General features: G+C 40.9%; 1 protein-coding gene across 1 annotated transcript in view; it reads right to left on the bottom strand.

Annotated features, from left to right (window-relative positions):
- Positions 1-21054, bottom strand: part of MGA (MGA, MAX dimerization protein) — a 46239-nt gene extending 25185 nt beyond the window's left edge. Inside the window, exons 1-11 of the mRNA XM_010010022.1 lie at positions 19916-21054; positions 13663-14593; positions 13236-13323; positions 12998-13093; positions 8600-8728; positions 7113-7211; positions 4720-5366; positions 3760-4117; positions 3091-3314; positions 2118-2258; positions 1290-1365 (exon numbers count right to left, since the gene is read on the bottom strand). Of these exons, the coding sequence (XP_010008324.1) occupies positions 1290-1365; positions 2118-2258; positions 3091-3314; positions 3760-4117; positions 4720-5366; positions 7113-7211; positions 8600-8728; positions 12998-13093; positions 13236-13323; positions 13663-14593; positions 19916-20979 (3853 nt within the window). The 5' untranslated portion in view covers positions 20980-21054. The remainder of the gene's footprint in view (positions 1-1289; positions 1366-2117; positions 2259-3090; positions 3315-3759; positions 4118-4719; positions 5367-7112; positions 7212-8599; positions 8729-12997; positions 13094-13235; positions 13324-13662; positions 14594-19915) is intronic.
- Positions 21055-23522: the final 2468 nt, after the last annotated feature.

Raw genomic sequence — 23522 nt, forward strand, 5'->3', positions numbered from 1 at the left:
ACACCTCCACCCTTGTCTCAGCTGCAGGGCAACAAGTAAAGGAACCGTTCAAAACATCACTTCCCCCTGCAAAGCATCACAAGCAATCAAAAACTCACTTCAGAACTAATGTAACTATTTCTCAGTTCATTCCCTGCAGCCATACCATCTCCAGGGGTATCCCATTGCATCACAAGCTAAACAAAGCTGGGTTGTTTCAGTACATGGATGAAAGATCTCCAAGCAACACCAACATGCAGTAGAAAGCATCACTGGTTATTCGAGAGATGGCACTTTTCTCTTGGAGTCAGAAAAGGACCAGTGTCCTATAACGGCATGAGGGGCAAACACGCTGCTAGCAGAACTGTCTTTTGCAGAAGATGTGTAAAGAGAAGCATGACCTTTTGTTGTCATCAGAGATCCAACGTGACTTTTTGCAAAACTGCAAGGATGTTGAGCCCTGTGTCCTGGCCATTTTAATTTCACCTACCAATTCACGAGCATTTTCAACTAGTTGTATTATTTTTCCATTCCCATCCTTAAATGTAGAGTGTGCTGTTGTACACATGAAACAGTGAAAGAATTCAGCTCCAAAAGGCAGCTATATTTCATTAATGGATGACACAATGCCTCTAGTTTCTCATTTTAAAGTTCATAACGTGATTTGGGCCACTTCAGGAGAACACAGATGTCTAGCCTACTTCTTTATGAACTACAAACTCAAACCTGGTATATATAATGTAACAAAACTTCAACCTTTCAACTTGAACTAGAAGAATTCCACAGCAAACAACCGCAAACAAAGTACAAGTGCTTCCTTTTCCCATACAGTTCTAAGAGGAGAATGTAAGGATCCCATCCTTACAGCACCACTTGCACATTTATTATTCAGTAACAACAAAGTAATTGTAGGAGGGGAAAAACAAAAGAAACCCAGACAAACCAAAACCAGTGACCTCCATTCCTTCCCAAATATCTAATTATCATTCATCAAGACAACTCTGCTGTGCAATACTGGTTTTTATTGCTAAAGAAGCTACTATGATACTGGTCATCTTAACCTCAGAGCAACAGTGAGTACTGGGTATTTAGACTGCTGTATCTCCCACATCACACACACAACTGCTTAAGAAAACAGAAAACTGTAATCACATTGTAAGGTTCTTATTGACAACCATAACAACTCCCCCAGAAAATGGACTTTTTATCAATAGCTGCAACTTTCTTAAAAAAAATAAAGCCAACACCAAAACCCCACAAAAATGTGAAACTACCAAAAGGTTGAATTATACTCAAAACTCAGCTCTTACCTCCTGATTTGTCAGTGTCTTTGTCTGCCTCACAGGTTGCTTTCTCAGGAGGCTGAGGCTCTGGTTCGGGCTCTTGCTGGAGGAAAGAAATGCAAGGAAAAAAATTCATCCTCTGTATGTCTCTTGCACATCACAAAATAAACAAGTTCATCATACTGCCACCCCGAATCAGAACATGCCAACTTTGACAATGTTAGAATTTTCAATTTAAAACAGCTCTTTTCTCAATCAAGATTGAAGCCCTGTGTGGAGACCTCATAGCAGCCTTCCAATACCTGAAGGGGGCCTACAGGGATGTTGGGGAGGGACTCTTCATTAGGGACTGTAGTGGTAGGACAAGGGGTGTAATGGCTTTAAACTTTAACAGGGGAAGTTTAGGTTAGATATAAGGAAGAAGTTCTTCACAGTGAGAGTGGTGAGACACTGGAATAGGTTGCCCAAGGAAATTGTGAATGCTGCAACCCTGGAGGTGTTCAAGGCCAGTCTGGACAGAGCCTTGGGCGGCCTAGTTTAGTGTGTGGTGTCCCTGCTCATGGCAGGGGGGTTGGAACTAGATGATCTTAAGGTCCTTCCCAACCCAAACCATTCTATGATTCTATGATAATACACTTGGCAAACAGGAGTTTCCACAGATAAGATCATTTCTATCACAGTAACAGGGTAAAAGTTTACCAGCACTGCTAGGTGATTTAGGCTCCAAGCTCCACAGCCCTATCAGAATCAAATGCAAGTCAAGCCCTCATGTCACATAGGAATTTCTGGGTAAAAAAATTACTTCAACATTTTCCATATTTCTGCCTGTCCTACAGCACAAGTGTGACCTCTTACCTTCACACTAGGACTCTGTGAATCACTTCTGTCTTTTTGTTGCTTTTTCTCATCTCTCCTGCGTTCATATGCTCGGACCCTTGCACAAGTCATCATACTTTCAAAGTATAAGTAGACAGGATCCTTGTCCTCCTCTCGAATCTACCAAGAAATAACAGAAGTTTAAAAAGAGAGAGAAAGAAACCTCTCCATTCTAGATGCACATTAGATTCATGAAAGAGTTCTGCTTTCTAGCAACACTTCAGCATTAATGCTTTAATAGCAACTGTCAAAACAAAAGTCTGGCATTTAAAGCTGAATCCACCCTCTTAGTATCACATACCCCAGTATATATCTTATTTCTAAATTACATACTGGGGGTGAGAGAAATGGAACAGAACACCATCCCCCAAAACCCAAACCTGGTCAGATATTCTTTTAAGTGGGGAAACAAGTCCCAGATGCACTGTTTAACTTTATCTGGTATACATTAAATAGCAACTCTGGTAAGTTTAGACTCAACTCTACTGCTGTTGTTGCTTTTGTTATATATTGAGGGGAGAGACAAAGGCAGATTCTTCCAACACTGGCTGTGAAAGGACAAAAGACTCCAGAACTATATTGAACACTGTGTGTCTGTATCCCCTCCCCCTGCCAAATAATTCATTACTTGGGTACATAATGTAGCCTAATAATTTACACAAACCAGGAGGAGCAATCATTTTGCCACAAATAGCATATATTACAATATTTTTTAAATGAGGCTATTAGTAAATCATGAGCACCTTTCAGCACCTGTGGACTGCTACAGTAAATTCTCAACAGATGACATAGTTAAAGATTTATATATAGTCAATTCATCCTAGCTTATCAACATACCTATGGGCAGTTAGTCTTTCATCTCATATTCCATCTAAAATGACCTAGTGCAGAAGCTTTTGGCAGTGTTCAGTTTAGTTTTCAATACAAAGGAAAACAAACATCTCTTTCTTACCACTGGATTGGGTTTAGGAGTATAGACTCTGCCTGATTTCATTCCACTGGAAGACCTATGCTTACTAGAAAGCAAGACTTCTTGGTTGGGTGGTACTGCAGATTTAACTGGTTCAATAACAGACGGTGTGGGGATGTAAATTGGCTCCGGATCTACTTCACCTTCTACTTTCACCCACAATGGGCAGTTCCTAACAGGGTGTTCTGGCTCAGAGTCACAGATAGCTGGAAAAAAGAGAAAAAACAAATAAACCACCCCCAACTTACTTATAAATAAAACACTTGTGAACTATGCAGCTATATACAGCAATCGAATATACAGCTCTAGATACTTAGTACCAGGGGAAGAAAACAGTACTGTGACAGTGAAGATTACCAACAGTGACAGCAGTAATTATCTCACACCCTTATTCTTTAAAGATATTTGATCACAACAAACAACTTGGTGACCAAAATGCTGATCAGACAAGTAAGAGCTAAAATAAAAGGAAAAGGCACTATTTCCTGCTAGTCAGTTATACAAAAGCAGATGTTGCAGACATCTCTTGGAATTCAGTCATAATTTCTGGATTTAGAAATGGCATAATTACTACATCCTAATAGAAATGCCCACCAAGACAGGTGATTTCTGCAAAGCTGTAAGTAATCACTGTTGCCCAGCAATACTCACTGTATTCCACCCTTTTTCTCTTCTTCTTATCTTTCTGCTTCAGCTCATCTTCCTCCCCATCACCCTCTTCTTCCCCGTCTTCATCCTCTAGCTGGTCTTCTTGCGTTCCATAGAACACAAGATTTCCACGCACAGCCCTTTTCATTATTCTCCTATGTTTCGATCCTCCTTTCACCAGCATCACTCTTCTCTTCAAGCAAGTACAACCAAACATGCAGTCTGGCCTGCGGCAGTGGGTTGGCTGACGTTTCTCCAGTGCCAGACTGGCACATATGCAACCCAGACGACAGAAATCATTATTGCAAGGAGGTGCTCGTCGTCTGATTATCTTGTGGATAGGTTTGTTTTTGAGAGAAGCCTAAGAAAAGTCGAAAAGAAATAGACACTTCAGATTTTAGTAAGATTAAATCAAGCATCTGCAAGATTACTGTTCAAACTTAATTCAGAATAACTCTTCCAACTACATGGCTTAAATAGGAAAATTTGTCATCTATACTGAAACAAACAGAACAGAGGAGAGTTGGCATTTGAAGTCATCTGAGTGGCAGAGACAGCTAAACTCCCTTGGTAATAAGCAGGATGTAAAGAAAGCAAAAGAAGTTATCAAGTGACAACCAAGTTAGATGACCAGGATTTTTTTGCAGTTATTTCAACACACAAATAGTAGTAAGGAAAAAAAGTTATGAATAACAGCTGTATTAACCAGAATTTTTAATGGTGAAAATCTGAGATACTCAAATTATTAATGATTCATACCAACACCTTAGTATCATAATTAGATTTTCACATACTACTAAGCCAGCACTTGTCAACTTTCACTGCAAAGACTATACCACAAAGGAAGATCATGCTTTGTCATGCTCCTTAGCAGCTTCAGTCTGCATCTGTACACAACATCAGTAAGCGGACACATCTGGCAAATCAGCAGCACAGAAAGGAAAGAAACTATTACAGATCTACCTGAGCTGTAAGCAGGGTTGCCAAAGAGATGTCTGCTCGTTCTTCTGTAATATAGGTCCGTGGTTTGCCATCCCAGAGAGCACAGTCTTCCAAGTCCATTAACTTGACTTGAGATTTAGACAAACCTGCTGGACGAGCTGCTTGTTGCTGTTGTGGTGCTTGGCGCAAACTAATCTGTTTAGGAAGTGTGTTTTCATCCACAGGTGACATCATGAAACCACCTGCTTGGTTAGTCACACTGATATTTGAGGCAGACTTAGCAGCCTTCTCCCCAGACGCTGAAATGTTCTGTTTCTGCTTTGTAGTAAAAGGTGAAGGCAGTATAGGCTTATAAGATGATTTTACTCTGTTTGTAGATGTCTGTCTGTTTTGAGACTTTGTCTTCCTAGAGGTAGATGATAGAGGAACAGGCTTGAATGTGTAAGATGTCGATGGAATTGTGGTGGACTGCTTCTTTAAGACACTGTCGAGTGTCCGCACATAGCTAGTGCTCTTAGTGGGAAGCTGATACACCACAGGAGAAGCAGGAGTGCTAGAGGAAAATCCCATACTCGTTTCCATCAATTTCCCTTCATTTTCCAGATACTCATCCAGCTTGTCACTACAGAACGCTGAACGATTCTTCAAGGAACCTTCTGAACTGCCACCTAAATAATAAAGAGCAATATAGATCCTGAGAGAACATACTGACAAACCTTACAAAAATTCAACAATATAGAAGAGGTAAACACTTCTCTAACAAAGCATTTACTCTTCTTTTGGAAGAGTACAACACAGGCACGCCAAATACAATCCATTCTGGAAACACAACCAGCTGCCTGAACCAGGAAGGAGGGCTTCAGTACACACAGAAATTATAGAATGCATTGGGTTGGGAGGGACCTTGAATATCATCCAATTCCAATCCCCTGCCACGGGCAGGGACACCTTCCACTAGACCAGGTTGCTCCAAGCCCCTGTGTCCAACCTGGCCTTGAACACTGCCAGGGATGGGGCAGCCACAGCTTCTCTGGGCAACTTGTGCCAGCGCCTCAGCACCTTCACAGGGAAGAACTGTTTCCTAATACCTAAGCTAAATCTCCCTTCTTCCAGTTTAAAGCCAATACCCCTTGTCCTATCACTTCATGCCCTTGTAAAAAGTCCCTCTCCAGATTTCTTGTAGGCTTCCTGTAGGTAGTGGAAGGCTGCTATAAAGTCTCAGCTGAGCAACCCCAACTCAACCTGTCTTCACAGGAGAGGTGCTCCAGTCTCTGATCATCTTTGTGGCCTCGTCTGGGCTCACTCGAACAGCTCTGCATCTCTCTTGTGTTGGGGGTCCCACAGCTGAACACAGGACTGGAGGTGGGGTGAGTGTCTCATGAGAGCAGAGCAGAGGGGGAGAATCATCTGCCTCAACCTGCTGGCATCCTGGGCTGCAAGCGCACGCTGTCGGTTTGTGTTGAGCTTCTCATCAATCAGCCCCCTCCCTCCTGCCCAAGTCCTTCTCCTCAGGCCTGCTCTCAATCCATTCTCTGCCCAGCCTCCATTTCTGCTTCAGAAGACAAACACCCTAATAACGCATCTATGTGTCATCCCCCCTCTTAGCTTTTATTGCTGAGCAGACATCATATGGAATGTCTCTTTGGTTGCTTGGGGTTAGCTGTCCTGGCCATGTCCCCTCCCAAGATCTTGCCCATCCCCACTCTACTGATGAGGGGAGAACATTAGAGAGACAGCCCTGATGCTGTGCCAGCACTGGTCAGCAGCAGCCAAAACACTGGTGTGTTATCAACACCTTTCTAGCTGCCATGGGAAAAATTACCTCCCATCTGAGCCAGACTCAACACAGTATCTGTTCACAAAACCAGTAAGCTTTCAATAGGCAGTGCTTCTATGCAACGTACCTTGTTCTGAATACCCAGCCTACCCAGTATACCACAACACATCTGAAATACCCAACACAACATTGAATGGAAGTACAGAAAGTACATCATAAATATTTAACCTAGAGTAAAAATTGGCATATTGCTGAATATCCATTTCTCCCTGAGGTAGGGCAAAGTAATCAATTATGTAAGGAATACCTATTCTAAATGAATTAAAAAACACACCTATAAATGAAAACTACTCTAGTTCATTAGGGTCCCTGGGGCAACAAACTTCTGGAATTACCACGCTTCCAAGTAAACTCAAAACTGAGGAACAAACCCAAACCTATTTCAGCTTTGATCTGCACTCAAGCCTTCTGTGTAAAAAAGAACATGGGTATTTTTATCTTACTCAGAGTAAGTTTCTTTCTTCCCTCATAAACCTCCACTTTGACCATGGAAGCAGTACAAAAAATTCCACGATTTTGATATAAAACCCCATATGTCTATTTAAGGCACAATTATCAAATTGACTTCTTTTTTTACCTTCATTTCTAGAAGCACCATGAAGCTTCCCTCGCCAGCCTTTGATTTTTGTGAAATCATTTGTCTTTCCTGTCCTGGAAACAAAAGGAAACCCGGTATCTGGAAAAGAAGAAAGCTAGCCTCAGTTTATGAACCAAGCTTGATTGTACCAATATCCTGGCAAACTCCGCTTATTCCTTTTCAGGGATAGATGAAGAGTAGTAAATCAAGAGGCTGAGTAAGGAAACTTTAACAGAATACTTAACAAAGCCAAGCTTCTTGCAGAGTTCTGCTCTCTGGCCATGCACCTGCTATCCCATACAAAAGATGTCTTCTCCTGTGTTTTCAGTTTTATTCTCCTTAGCAATAGTGCAAGCAGTTGATTCCAAAACTACAATGGGTGAATCAGCTAGTCAGTAGGCTAAAATGGAACAGGCAGGTTTTGAACTGATATTACTACCTCTCTCAGCAAGGAAAACAATTTGAGTCTCTCCCCTCAATTGAACCACTGACTTTCATAAGACCCATAGAAACTTCCTGTAATGTTTGTTGTTCTGTCAAATTCAGGGGTAGAGATGGGGAATAAAGACAAAAGGCAAACAGCAGGATCTCTATCAAGTTAGCCATTAGCTCTGGGAACAAAGTTAGAATGTAAAAGAACTAACAGGGATCTGTGTGGCTGTTATTTTTGCTAGGGTAGAAATAACTGCATTTGACACTGATCTGATTGAGGTCTTCTGAACTGAATCTGCCTCTTCTGCAGTGAAAAAATCCAAGATACATCTGCCTCCTTACCAGCTCCTAGAAGCACCAGATTAAGGAAGACCCAGTAATCAGAATATTAAAGTAGGAGAAAGAGGTAAGTAGGAAAAGGATAAGCACCCCTATACTTTGTCCAACCAATTTATTATTAAACACAGTATTGACCAACAGTATTAGAATCATAGTCACAGAACAATGAAAAATGCACTTGCTTGGATACCAAGTAAGTTTAAAAAAGCACTAGTGGTCATCACTTTTGTAATAAATAATTATCATGAAGTTGTAGGTTAGCCCCCAAATGGTGCTTCAAGCTCTTCTTCCTGAAAGTTCTAATACTGAGGGCTCTCAAAGGCAGCTTTTTTTTTTTGCTTTGCACGTGGGCAGCATCAGAGAAATGTAGACTGTTTAAACCTTTTCTGAGCAAGCTGAGAGCAGCTGATGTGTATATCTGCACTTAGAAAATTCAGGTCCACTAGACAAAACATACCAGTATAAAATAAACTAGACTGAGACCATTACTGGATCACAACCATCAGAAAAAGGGAAGGCTGAAGACAGCCTGGCCAGAATTACTCAGGATTCCTTGGCCAGGAACCACATGACAATTTAAGGAAGTTCTCATGTTTTATTATTTTAATACTGCTTTCATTTCTTTAAGATAGCAACTAAATGGCCATTCCCTCCTTCTCATCATTGATGATAAAAAGGTAATGCTTGAGATTTCAGCAAATTCTTATTCTACCCACCTGGAGAATTCGGATTGGTTCCTGGATAGCTCCACAAACAGTAATTTGAGTAGGAAAGAGGAAGCTGCACACCCAAGTATTTCAAGTCAATGCTCACTGTTGGGTCCACAGAATTCAGCTTCAGTCCCACTAAAAGAGGCAAGTATGAGTCAATGTCTCAATGTACCAAGATATTAGGAAAAAGAAAGTCAAGATATTTACTAAAACATAAACCATTAAGTTATATACAGGCTTTTCTAGCATTCACCCACTGTTTTAAGAGACTTGAAAAACACCATTACCAACTATAACTGTTACTTATCCTGGATTTGCAGCAGGTATGAATTAAAGAATATTTTAGTGAATGGGAAAAATCAAGAAAAAAATTTAATTACTTTTCATGGTTTTCTTGATCTCAACTAAAGTTTGCACAGAAATTCCTTAACCAAAGCGCCAGTGTTGTGACAGTTCTCATGACAGAAGTTTGTCTGTTCCTGTTTTGAAGTTAGCACTAGTTACATCCTTGAAGACTAGATTCACTGCCTGAATCCAACTCAGCTGACTACTAGCATTTCATATCACTACATAAATTATCAATCCTACCAGTGGTACTCACACATCCCCTTCTCTACAGAAAGATATTCTTGAGAAAGAACATATACCACACACATCAGTTTCAACCAGCAATGAGACTAGAGCAAACCACTTTTTAGTTCTGAAATGTGTATGTCTGGAAGCAATGATATAAATAAAGTTGTATTCAGACAGCACTCTCAGGACTAGTTCATCAAATCCAGATTTCAGCAGGTTATTTTCTTCCAAGCTCGGCACATTGCAATAAAACTTCTTTTTTGCCTTTTGAAGCTAGCGGGAAAAGTGGCCATAAAGAAATGAACCAGTAGGTGTTGTTGATGCCACCACAAATGTTTAACTGCCTATAACACCTTCCTTCATAAACTCCCGAAAGATACTCAAATAGAAAAACTTTACTTGGTTACAAAGGCTGTTTTTTCCATGTCAAAACAAGTACAGATGCTGAGGAAAAAAACCTAGGAACTTAGTACCTCTTCTGGAAAATATTGTTACACTGAGTTCAAGAAATAACTGTTATCAATCAAATTCAGCTTGCAGTCTGGAGCTGAGAACATCTATTTTGGTTGTTAGCTATCAAAGCCTACGAATGCTGCTCCTGTTGCCAACGAGCCTGAAATTTGTTTATTAAATATGCGGGTTTTGAAATTGAAAATGTATGACTTGACAAGGCTCAGGTCACATAAAGTAGTATTTGCACACACAGTAGAAACCTTGTGTTGGTGGTATACATTTGTGTTTCTAAGTGGCAACACAGTGACCTGATTCCTGGCAGCCTGAACACAATCGACATGGAACAAATCTCTGAGACGGTTGTTTAAATAGATACTGTTATCAAAGACAGTCGAGTGAGATATAATTTTCATATCTACACAGGGAAAATGAGCAGCAAGTCAAGTCAATCTAGCATCTTGTATAAAAACATGTCAACTGCTAAATGTCAAGATGTCATCCATCCCTTTTCAAATGCTATTTAAAATGGGGAGAGTACACAGTTTGTTTTTCTTGACACTCCATTTGAATTATTCTGTCATCTCCAAAACCAAGCCTAGCTTTTAATACTCAAACCAAAATAAGACCATCACCCATACACAAAATCTATTCTTTCAGTTTAGCATCATGAAGTAAAAAGCACCCAGACAAAAAAAAAAAAGAGGATGAGTCCAAAAAGTGCAACATGAAATGAATGCAAACAGCCTAAAGAGAAGAAACAGTGAGAGCAAGTACTATGTCAGTAGAGACATCACCATACATGACAGGTGAATTATCACTTCTATTATTTTCTATCATTTCAGAGTGTTGCTAAATTTCAGTTGCTGTAATCGAATAGCAGCAAATGAAGAACCACAAGAACTTTCTCCTCTCCACCAGATGCAGCTGCTAAATCTGAAATACAATGTGTGACAACAGTGCCTTTGAATATGATAGGGATTCAAATTAGCTCAGATAGAAGCAGTTTCCCATAAAAAAAAGGAGTTTTCCTTCTAACCTGCTCAAGTTGAATTCCCTTCTTTCTGAAGCATCTTCTTCCTGCAGTCCTGTTTCCTCCAAGATCTAGATAGCCTCACTCACCATTTTCTTAACATCACAAGTCAACAGCAACTGTGGGGTTCAGGTACAGCTCTAACACATCACCAAAATGAAACTTATGCTTCTCAACTACACTGTCCAAAACCAAAAGCAGAGTTAACATCAATCAGAATTGTTATGTCCATTTCCCATACTGCAGTGAGGACAAGAAAGCCAGTAAGCTACAACATGGCTGAAAGCACATTTAGAAACATGCACTTCACATCTTCCAGACAGAAGGGAGCCATATGCCTTTGCCTGTTCTGTAATAAATGACAAGGTGGTTTTATTAGTCATTATATGTGGCCAAGAAACTCTGGAGAACAAGTATCAGAATCAAGAAGGCTAATAAGACTGCACCAAGCTCCAGAATGCTACTTAGAATCAGTATGTCTGGAAAAAGATAGAGCCCTTAAGCATGGCCTAGAGGCACCCCCCAGCCACCTTCTTATGTCTTACTGATACTGTGGAGAGAGTGGGAAGGAAAACACCCAAAAATCCCTCTCTCCACTAACACCATTATGACCCTTCACTGACCTCAAGTCTTCAGTGGATCTGCAACTTTTTGCAAGCTGAAGGTAATCTGAATAAAGACTGAGTACAGTTCATATGTGGCAGAAGTGTAACAATGAAAGTATATATATTGTAATTCACAGCCTAATCAAATTACATCTGTATCTTATCTGTAGTAACACTTGCTGTAAACGGTCTTCACACAACTTCTTTTCCCTCTAAAGATAAGACAGCTGAGGGTCATTCTCTTCATTGCTGAACTATGATTTCACCATTTAACAGGCTCAACAGATTACCATCCAACACTGGAATTGACAGTCACAAGCGTTAAAGAAAGTCAAAATTCTTCAGACCTCTTTCTTGGCCTGATGCTTGACTTTTCTTCTCCGTTTTGTATTACCTGTGAAGTGCTCAACACCCTTCAGAAGGTACCACACACGCTTCACCACCACTCATTTAGAAGCTGGAGGAAAACCATGTAGATTTAGACATCCACGACACAACTGTCAACAACCATGTTATACCACTGAGGTACAACCTGGTTGGAGATGGATTATCTTGTTTCACTGCCACCACATGCAGGACAGAGCTATAAGAGCTCTCTGCTACCTTTCCTATGACCACTTTGCAAAGGTGGAAGACAGGTATGTCAGCTCAATACCAGCAAGACACAAAGGCATCCCTTTAAATGGTTGCAAAAGATGACAGACTAGTTTCTCATCATACCCTATGTATAAACCACTCTGGATTCAGAATAATTCAAGGCTCTTCACAGTAGAAGCTCTGTGAAGACCCAAAATAACTAGTATCAGAGTGAAGATCAGTTATTTGGAGTCCAAATCCTTACAGTTACATGTTTGAAAAATTCAGGGCCAGAACCACAAAGGCATGAGGTACAACACTTCCATTCAGATCAATTTCTTCATCATCTGCACCAATGCCTGTATTAATGCCATTGGTCTCAGGACTACTTCTGCTGAAGTCTTTTAACATCAGCAGCAGAGAGAAGATTAAGTTCTGCTGCGCTGATTCTTGACCTTCTGCTATCTGACCTGAGGATAATACTGTATATAAACACAAGATCACATGCTACAAGTACTTTGGCTTGGTCCTCTTATGTGGCAAGTGAACCTGCATCCATAGTGACTCAAAGAAATATAGACTCAAACATAGCAAATGCACTCGTAGCTAAGTGTTTCTGGATCTCCAGCACCTCTACTACCAGGAAATGGCTATTTTCTACAGATGAGTAAAATCAACTCCATCTGCTCTCTACGAGGATTAGATCATTACAAAACAGACACTGCCTGAAGGCTCGGCATCTTCTGTAAGAGGCATAAAATGACATGCAGCCTCTTTCTCTGCTGTTGGAGATTCAGAATTCATCTTCTGCCTCTGTCACCCCTTCTAGTTTGCAACATTAATGTGTGAAAACAAAAACATCTTTACTGGCTGGATGAAACTACTTTTAAAGTCTCTAAGAAAACCAAAAATGGGTCAGACACAGCAAATTCTTTCTCACTGCCACAAGTGGCAAGAGGGATACATCACATAAACTTCCTTTCTTACTCTCACATGTGTACATACACACCTCTATGCTTTCCTGTGTTTGAAAAAAATAACCAAAATCAGATCCCAGCTGTACTGGGCATAAACAGTATTACATCCAGTAGGGAATGACCAACTCAGCATGATTTAAAGTATACTATACAAGCAAGTGCAACAACATGTACACTGCCCACTTACCTTCCTGAAGGCTAGGATGTATTACTTGCTTATGCCTCAATGTCTTCAGTTCTTCCATCAATTCCTTTTCCAGTACCTGTATTCTGGCTTGACAATCTATTAAAAAATTAAAAAAGAAAGCATATATATAAAACATTTATTGTGCAAAAAATTGACTGAAAAGATTAATTTTCCAGCATGTCTTTACAAATTCCCTTACTGCAGGGAATAGCCACTTACAAAAAATACAGAAATGTACCTGGATCATTTGTAGTCAATAAGGGAGCCTGAAGATTCCGTGACTCTTCTCCTCCAGCTTTATCAACAGTGTGAATGTCAAGAGCTTCCTACATGCATAAAGAGCCTTGAGTAAGTACAAGATACTTAAGCACTGATTTAGATACAAACTAGGCCACATCAAACTATAACCAACATATGTATGCTTAATAAACAAGCATGCATTCTTTTATAAACAACTCTAGATCCCACTATTTCTCCCCAAGTTCCTAAGAAGTAAGAAAATGTTACGATTAACACAGGGACCAGATAAGAAGAGATTTGGAAAGATGCCATGAATCTCAAAACTTAGTTTAAAAGAAAATATATCTTCAGCTTGAAGTACAAAGGGCTTAAAAATGAGACATTCTAAAAGGTTCTGAAGCTTACTAAAAACAGTTAGGTTTTACCTTTGATGCAAAGGACACAAAGAGGACTCCATCAACATCTTCAAGGTCTGGCTTAACATCTGGAAGGATATTCCCGGGCCCCAGCGAGGCATTCTTGCTCGTTAGTACAGTTTTCCCTATACCTTTAGGTGGTCGACCAGCCTTGGAAATTTTCAGTTTCCGTGGCCTTCCTCTTTTAGTTGTAACTGATGAGAGGGTGTTCTGATTGCCACCAGAGCCCCTCAGGGACATAGGATTCTTCAGTATGCCAGGCCTTTTTCTGCCACAGATGTCTTTAGTTGAAAATTGACAACTTACTGAGCCCCTGAGATTAAAATTAGGTGATTTAGACAGAGCCCACTGGGCCTCTCTGATTGAAGAGTATTTCTGTGACACTTTATTTCCAGGAGATTGTTTCTTCATAACTAACTCCTCAGTTACAGCATCCGCGCCTGAGCAAGAGCCTTTGTGATTTTCAAAACACACAGGCAGGGGATCCAACATTGCACTAAAAGGGGATTTCTCCTTCTTGCAAGAGGAAAGCATGGTCTGCGGCAGCTCAGATATCTTCACTGTGCTCTTTGTGACTGCACAAGGTTCCAAATAGACCACAGGCATCTTCCCACTATCCAGTTTTAACATTTTTGCTTTGGCAACACCTGAAGGACTGCTTAACACACGCTTCCTAGACCTGAATTCTCCATCAGTTCCACCTGTTTCACCACGCCTCATAAGGTGTTTTTGTAGGACGGGATCATCATCGTCAGTGTTGGAATACTCATCAGTTTCTTCATCTGTGTCTTCCTGTTTCACACTTACTCCTTGTGTGCAAATACCTGACTCATAGTCATAGTCATCTATTGGTTCCTCTTTAATGACTACATTAAAGTGTCCGTTTGGGTCCAACGGGGATGCCACACGGGAACTGCTTTCATAACTGCTCGCAACGGGACTGGGGTGGGAAGGAGGGGACAAAAACAAAACACAAGATCTTCATCAAATCTCTTCCTTTACCCAAATTCCATCATCTCCCATAATCCTTGGTTACATATTATACAAATACAAAGCCAAAATGCTCCTAAATATGTGCCTGCCAAATAAACCGTTGTTTACAAGCTTACATTTTTATAAGTGCTCCGAAAATAAAAGGAAATTGCCACCATTAAAACCAATCCAACTCTTATCTGAAGGCAGCAGCACTATTTCCTTCCCTGGGAATATCAGGGTGACATTTGCACTTCTTCCTATCTGAGACTCAGCATGAATTCATGCTAAGCTATCATGTTTTAAATGCTCAGAAGTGGCTTTAGTTTGCTGTGTATCCCATACTGAAGCCACTGTGCTTGCAAATAACAGAGCAAGTGAGTGCTTGATGCTCTTCAGTTTAAGATTTCACTAAAATTCTAATTCATCCTGAAACCATGTAGAAACAACTCCTAAGTTCAACTGTTGTTTGAACTTTCACAGAATGTTAATATCCTACTGAATTATGCTCCATCTTACACTGAGTACTAACCTAACCAGAATTTGACATACCATGCGTTAGATACTGAAGACTAACAGTATAGCCAGTTGCACTCCAATGATGGGCTTCTTTGAGGGACAGACACATCAGTCAAAAGACTGCAGTCAGGGGTTTTGTTAAGAGCATCAGAAGCTGGCTCTTCATCACAACAGGAAGCAGCTAAGGTATGAAACCTTTAACTTGTATCCACAATGAACCTGTACTGGGTTTGCTTGGCAAGGTTTTGGTAGCGGGGCAGGGTCTACAAGGGTAGCTTCTGTGGGAAGCTGCTAGAAGCTTCCACTATGCCTGACAAAGCCAATGCCAGCCAGCTCCCAGACAGACCTGCCACTGGCCAAGGTAGAGCCCATCAGCAATGGCATTCTCTCTGTGATAATGCATTTAAGAAGGGGGAAAAGCTACTGCACAACAGCAACTGCAGCCGGAAAGAGGAGTGAGACTATGTTGGAAGAACAGCTCTGCAGACACTAAGGTCAGTGAAGGAGGAGAGGAGGTGCTCCAGAGCAGAGATTCCCCTGCAGCCTGTGGTGAGGCAGACTGTGCCCCTGCAGCCCATGGAGGTCCATGGTGGAACAGATTCCACTGCAGCCCAGGGAGGACCCTATGGCAGAGCAGGTGGATGCCCAAAGGAGGCTGTGACCCCATGGAAGCCCACGCTGGAGCAAGTCTGTTCTAAAGTACTGCATCTCGGGAAGGGACCCACACTAGAACAGTTCATGAAGAACTGCAGCCCATGGGAAGGACCCACACAGGAGAAGTTTGTGGAGGACTGTCTCCCATGGGAGGGACTCCACACTGGAGCAGAGGAAGAGTGTGAGGAATCCTTCCCTGAGGAGGAAAGAGCGGCAGAGACAACACGTGATGAATTGACCGCAGCCCCCATTCCCCAGCACCGCTGGAGGGGAGGAGGGAGAGAATTCAGGAGTGAAGGTAATCCCAGGAAGGGAGGAGTGGGAGGAGGACTACTCTGATTTGGTTGGTAATAAATTAAACTAATTTCCCAAAGTCACATCTGTTTGGCTCACAACAGTAACCAGCGAATGAACTCTCCTTGTCCTTATCTCAACCCACGAGCTTTCTCTCTCCCCTGTCCAGCTGAGGAGAGGGAGTGATAGAGCAGCTTTAGTGGGCAGCTGGTGCCCAGCCAGGGTCAACCCATCAGAGAACCTCATCAAATAATAGCCAGTACTTGTTTACTGAAGATATCAGATAGTATTCCAATATTCTCTTTATAGAAATGTATTTTTAATTAGATACTATATATAGTTTTAATTATGTTAAATTATTATTCAAATTTTTAACCATGTTATTAAAAATAACAATATTTGTTAATGCTAGTTAATGATAACAATTTCAAGTATGACAACATAATTACAATAACAATGTATTACGTATAAAAGGAACAGACTAAGGAAGTTGGGGCTGTTCAGCCTGGAGAAGAGAAGCTGTGTGGAGACCTCACAGCAGCTTCCAGTATCTGCAGGGATGCTGGGGAGGGACTCCTCATCAGGGACTGTAGTGGTAGGACAAGGGGTAATGGGTTTAAACTTAAACAGAGGAAGTGCAGGTTAGATGTAAGGTTAATTGCCTTCCTCTTCCAAAAGGCAGGCAAGGAGGGAAGAAAAGTAAACTCACACTAAACAAAAGACAACCAAACTAGAAAAGCAAGACTACTGGAGCATTAAAAACCATGCAGTATTTGTGTTGTTGAAGTAGGAAATTCAAAAGGCCTTGGAAGGGAGAAAGGGTACATAAGCCTGCAAGACTAAAGAACCAGTGAAGTTTGCTTGTGGTTCCTTCCATGGCCCTAACACCTGACTGTTCCAGGCATAAGCATTTGCATAGAAGTGTTCACAGCTCAAATTAAATATTTATTTTCTTTACAATACACCTGATGAAACTGAATGTACTACCAAGGCCACAAGGAAAACAAATAAAAGACCGACCAACCAACCCACCATACTACCTTGTACAGAGAAAACAGCCCTTCCAAAGTGCGCTCATTACTCAAGGTTAGAAATATTCTCAGGTATAAATGACTTTTTACATAGTTTCATTCTCAAAAGTGTCAGAAAAACTGACTACTGGTGGACAATACCACACACTAGCAACTCTACCACCTTTAGTGAGCATTATCTGAGAGGCAACAGCTCCCAACTTCTGACTCACCCAAATCTAAACTCTGCAGAAATCACTACCCTACATGAAAACAAGACAGTGCCTATCAACTAACAGTAATAGCTTACCTACGACAAAAAATAATTGCTCAGTCTTCCTTAATATGCAAGTATTAGTGTGTCTGGTTTCTTAAAGAAAAATGCCACTCACTCAACACTGCCCTTGAAAAGTTGACATGTTTGTGAATGGATCTCAACTGCATGGCATGAAAACATTATGAACAGATCTGAAGGAAGAAAGAACTGATGCTCTGAAAAACTCCAGCACATACAAAGACAGTTCTATTTCTTGGATGAGATCAATTTTTCTCTTTCCAAGTACAGAATCTGATTGTCACAGATTACAAAAACATAAAACAAAAAGCTGGACAATGCTTGAGGGGAGTTCCAGGAGGGTGCTAACATTTATTCATCAAATGATAGATGCTTCCAAGGCAAGAACAGAGAAAAGCTCTTTACAGCCTCTCCCTGCCTGTGCAGCTTTTAGCACAGTTCAGAGATAAACTGTCTTGGAGGTGAAACCAGGGAATGCATCTAACATGCTCTGGACCAAAAGAAATTAAGTCTGCCAATTTGCATCATCTGTTCTTAAGGAAGTCCTTGAGTCCTTAAAACGATGGGGTTTATTCCTTGGGAAAGAATGGAACCAAATAAACCCCAAGCAGTCCAATTCAAACAGCTGTCCAAATAATTTGCTTCAATGACCCTCTTCACACAAACAAAATTATCAAAATATTAACTTTTTCAACTGCAGATGACCCCAAGGAAACAAACAAAATGTCACTTTGAAGATAAAATAAACCTTTCAGTAATTATTTTCAGAGTTTTACTTCCAATATGCAAAGTTACCTAAACACTTCTCCATGCTGTATTTTTAGGAACTCAGGAAAGCCCATCCTTTCCAAAATCAGTGTACTTTCAGTCTTCAAAGTGGGTTTCTCTAGATTTTACAATGTGTTTGAAGAATGTAAGAGGTGTAGAGGATGTTCTTCTGCCTAATACACTGACACTGGAAAATACTGCAGAAGAGAGGTAAGGGCACTCTAGTATTCTTAAGAATTATTACAACTATACTCAATAAAGTCTTGAAGAATGGAGGACTTTGCCATTTGAAGTTTTTCAGTTACACGAAAGACAAGGAGATGCTTTCTGCAAGGAGAAGAGCCATTGAGCAGCCCTCTTTAAAACACACTGAAGTAGTATAATAACACAGCCTTTAAAACAAACTGGATAATTATGTCTTTTTTCCTCCAAGAACTGACCTCTAATTACACCATCAACACGATCCTGCTATCCTGCAGGTAAATAACTTCTTGGTGTACTGACCTACATAAGGCTACTTTTGTCACTAAATCTTTGGCAGATTAAGTCTGGTATTTAGAGACAGAATGAAGAAACATGGCAGGAGGGAAACCTCTTTAAAAAAAATAATCACTTCTTCATGTTCAGGTTCAAAGTATTTCTAAGCATCTCTTGACAAAGATTCTTTATTTACTAAATTTGTTCTATTCTATTGCTCAGATTTTGGAAGTCGGGTGAAAGTAAAGTAAAATAATAGATTCTGCCACACTTGCTTTACCTACACAAACACGGTTATTGGGTTCCATACTAAAGGTAGGCTCTCAATATACACTTAGATTGCTTTACTACTGTTTATGTGGTATGAATAGAATGGTTCAAAAAGTCTATACTGGATAAGTACATAGACCTAAAATCACCACAGAGCAAATTATGGTCTGAACAGTGTAACAGTTATTCTGAAGTACTTCCCCAAGGTGCAGATTCTTACACCTCAGAGCAAACATGAGGCAATCGACTACCAACAGGCAGGCTACCTCATGCTGCTTTGTGGAATAAATTCCCACAAGCAGTTATTGACAAAACAGTGGTGTGCTGCCGGTTACAACCGCCTTGTAGTAATCCCTACCTACACCCAACCTAAATACCCATACCTGCCACACATCCCCACCATCCCCTAATGAGAAACAAAGATACGGAGGCAGCACATCACTGTGCTAAACAGCCCTAAAAAGAACAGCAATGTTTTCATAGAATCATACAACGGTTTGGGTTGAAGGGACCTTAAAGCTCATCCAGTTCCAACCCCCTGCCTGAGCAGGGACACCTTCCACTAGAGCAGGTTGCTCCAAGCCCCTGTGTCCAACCTGGCCTTGAACACCGCCAGGGATGGGGCAGCCACAGCTTCTCTGGGCAACCTGTGCCTCACCACCCTCAAAGTTGTGATGATTGCAATGTGCTGTTTACAACTCTGAAAAATTAGTCTTCTAAAATGTTACGATGGTTAAGAGAAACCCCTGAACACTTCTCTACAAAGGGAGTTAAAGCAACATAGCAAAAAAATACCAAACTTTTATGCTCCTCAGACACATCAGAAAGTCCAGACTGATAGATAACTGTTTAAGCTAAGAAAAGCTTTTAATACTAAGTGTTCTGCCATTTCAGGTCAGGCAACCTTTTGCCGTAAATCTGTATACTGCACCCTGTTATTTACTGTCTCATCATATACCCCAGGTCAACCAGTATTTGCCCTAAAAACAGAATGTTAACCCACCTTTCAGAGACCTCTTGTTTTAGCTTTGGCATATCACCCGAAGACAGGTCAGTGTCCAGGAAACCCAGGAAGTCCCTCTCTGCATTAAAAGACTCTTTGTCCATATCAGTGTCTGATAAGTTTTGACCAATGAATGAAGAATCTATATTCCTCTGATGCAAACCTAAAGCATCAACTTCAGCAGGGGGACCACGAATGCCAGCAGCACTAAAAACATCACCTCCTTCCAAGTCCAAGTTACTGTTTTGTTTCACATCACGCTGAGGTCGACTATTCAACCCATCATCTCTGAATCCTTTAGCAAAAGGATTGTAATCTATTTTCAGCTGGGTAATCTGGATGTTCTGGTAGGCAGTAACTGCAAAGAACTCTGTCTGCGGAAAGGTAAATGTATGGACATCCGGGCCATTGAGCTGAATGACTTCTGTGGCTTTGTCTGCAGGCACCAAGTGAAGTCGTGGCAGATACCGGTGCATAGAATGCAAGATTATATGACCCTCCTGGTCCAGTGTATTGTTGGTAAGTTTGAGTTTGTAGAAGGACACTGGCTGGTGCATCCAGTACTGGCCAGTGGAAGGGGATTCTGGGTGAATAAACACTCTCCCAAGAACATGGGGTTCTGCCTTCCCACTGGGCTCCCACCAACGGCCATTCCATTTGTATCGGTGATTGTCCACAGGGGATATGTCCATGACTAGGATGTACTTCTGGCTGGCATCCAGACCTGTAATCCAGTATCGGCAGTATGGGAACATGCGCCTCCCCTGCTTCGTCAGGATCATCTCTGTGTTGCGATGGTAGAATTCATTCCACATGCTGTTGTTATCTAGGGTGACAGTAATGCCCCCTGAGACACAGTCGGCTGGGAGGCAGGTCTTGACTTTGGAGTTTACTGGAGTTGATACACTGCTGGCAAGAGCACAAGCATCACGGTTTGCTACTAGGATTCCTTGGTCAGCTTTACCATTTCCCTGCTGTTGTTTCAAGATGACAAAAAAAGCAGGCGCTGCACCAGACACAGTCCCACCGTCCTGGCTACCCAGGACAAGCTGCTGTTTCTCCATGATGAGCACTCTCACAAGCTCTCAAATCAAACGCAAATTCTACACGGTTCTGATAATCTTCTATGCGTGTTCACCATTCTGGAAAAAAGGAAAACCCAGTAAAAGTTATACAAATACAATGCAGGTAACTAAGTCTCCTGAGAAATCCTTTTCGTAACAGTTCTCCACATTAAAAACTTAAAAGATAACCAGTACTGCAAAACAGAGCACAATTAGGATGCATCGAATCAAGGTTGTCTGTGCGTATATAAATTAGACATGGTGGCTATGACACCTTTAAATTGCATTTTCATAGAATGCTTTGCCACAAGAGGACTCCTTACTTTGCTTGATATTTCAAAGCGTTCTTTGTTCTGATACTGGCCCGACTCTTCAGATCATTTTCTTAACAGCATTTGGCAATAGGTGCAGAAGTTTTCAGAAGAACAAACGGCACACCTCAGAGAGCAGCAGACATCATTTGCTGTGGCCAGAAAGAAAGAGTTCCCAGAGGTCCAAAACTTATCACAAATGAAAAGGGGGAAAGAAAGGGAAAAGAAAATTAAATAAAACCCACATTTTCCCTGTATCTTTACTGAAGAAGACTATGTTTGTGTGGTTGGGATTTCTTTGCTCCTCCCCACCCCAATCCCAGGAACTTCTAAATATCTGTACAAGACAGAAATAAAAAATAGGAGGAAAAAACCCTAGTTCAAACAGGTAAGCTTTGGGGAAGAAATAGATTAACCCCTCAAAAGGCCATGCAGCCAAGATTAAACGGATGAACGTGAAGCACAAAGCAACTGTAACTACCTCTATCTTCTAAATCATGGAGATAGTTTAAATCAAATGAGGAAACGTTCGTAGAGTTCTGATTAGCTTCATCACCACTGAGGGAACTAAAAAAGAAGGTTACCTTTATCTCATGTACACAACTGACTTGTGTGTGTTTACCTCACAGGTTAAATATTATGTCACCACTAACAAAAGATCATCAACAACTTCATTTTTTCAAACAGCCTGAACATTTCTCACAGTGAAAATTTTAAGTAAGCAATTCTGTCGGCACTTCTGAATGCCATTCCTCCCTTCCAGATGTCTGCATTTTGATACATATTGTATATGGAATCAAATACAATTTGATTGTATCAATGTCTAGTTGGTGGGAACCAGAGACAGAACTGAATCACGATCACTAGGGGTTAGCTGCTTGACAACAACTGTATTTCTTCACAAAGAATTAACACAAATTCCCAAGTTTTAACTGAACTGGGTATTCAAGAAGACACATTTACGATGATAGGACTGGGGTACTGCTCAAGGAAACACTGTGCAAACCAGCTGCCACATGCATGTGGGAAATGCCTTCAAAGCTCAGGAGGCAGGCAATTCATACTCCACAATAAATGTTCTTGACACCTAGAAAATATCTACTTCAAACCTTTAAACTCTGCATTTTAAAACGTTATGTAAAAGTTAAACTGGAGAGAAAAAAAACCCAAAACTGCTCTATACAGGTTTTGAGACCTGTGGAGTAACAACATCTGGTTTCCACTTTTACTTTAAGGAGGAAACACTTTCTCCACAAACACACCCACAACCGCCCACCCACCCAGGACAGAGCCTAGAACATAAAATCCATTAGCTGTTAGAACAGAAAATATAACACTGCTTTTGAAGAATGATAACCTGGTTTTTCAATGGGGCACATCTTAAGTGCCAACACCACAAAAAGCTACCCCCCCCCCAAAAAGCTTCTTCACCTTCATCTATAAAAACAAAATAGAAATATAAATCAGACAGATGGAGTAAGGAGAAAGAAATGACATCCTAAACTGTATGTGATTTTCCACTAACTTACCCTCTCCACATACACATACAGCACATTTAGATGTATATTAAACATACAATCATAATGTGAGTTCACATTAGTGCTGCGCAATATACATCTAAATCGTATTAGCTCATGAAGGAAATACACCATCAAAGTGGTTTTAAATCTGGATTAAGATCTGCAGAACACCTGTAACTTTAAATTTACTTGAGGTAGTTCCTACACATGCCAGAAATAAATTCAAAAAAACTCAACAACCATGCACTCAGCAAAAATTCTATGCACAGTAAGAGCTACTGAGTCACAGTTTGTTTTCCAACGTCTAAAGTTGGAAACATTGCACCATTGTAGTTATTTCTACTATAAGCCCGCTCACAGTACCCAGTCAAAGATGTGTGTGGTTACAGTGTGATCACGTGCAATTACAATAGCTGAAAGCTACGTTATTTCAGCACTGACATGGGCTATTACAAGAACAGTGTCACACATTTTATTACTCCTGGTCATATGCACAAGTCTACTCTGTTACAGCGTGAAGCTTCTAATCCACTATTTCAAGGAAAATGTGTGTATTTGTAGAAATGAAGATTAAACCAGCTTCATATATGCCCCTTCTCTACCCATACGCAGACCTTATATTCGAGGAGCAACATCTAACTAGGCAGCAGTGGCCAAAATACTCAAAAGTTGTACTAAATGTGCTAAAAGCAGGAAGATAATCAGATGGGGG

The sequence above is a fragment of the Nestor notabilis genome, unplaced genomic scaffold (genome assembly GCF_000696875.1).
Source record: "Nestor notabilis isolate BGI_N333 unplaced genomic scaffold, ASM69687v1 scaffold3100, whole genome shotgun sequence".
Lineage (NCBI taxonomy): Eukaryota > Metazoa > Chordata > Aves > Psittaciformes > Psittacidae > Nestor > Nestor notabilis.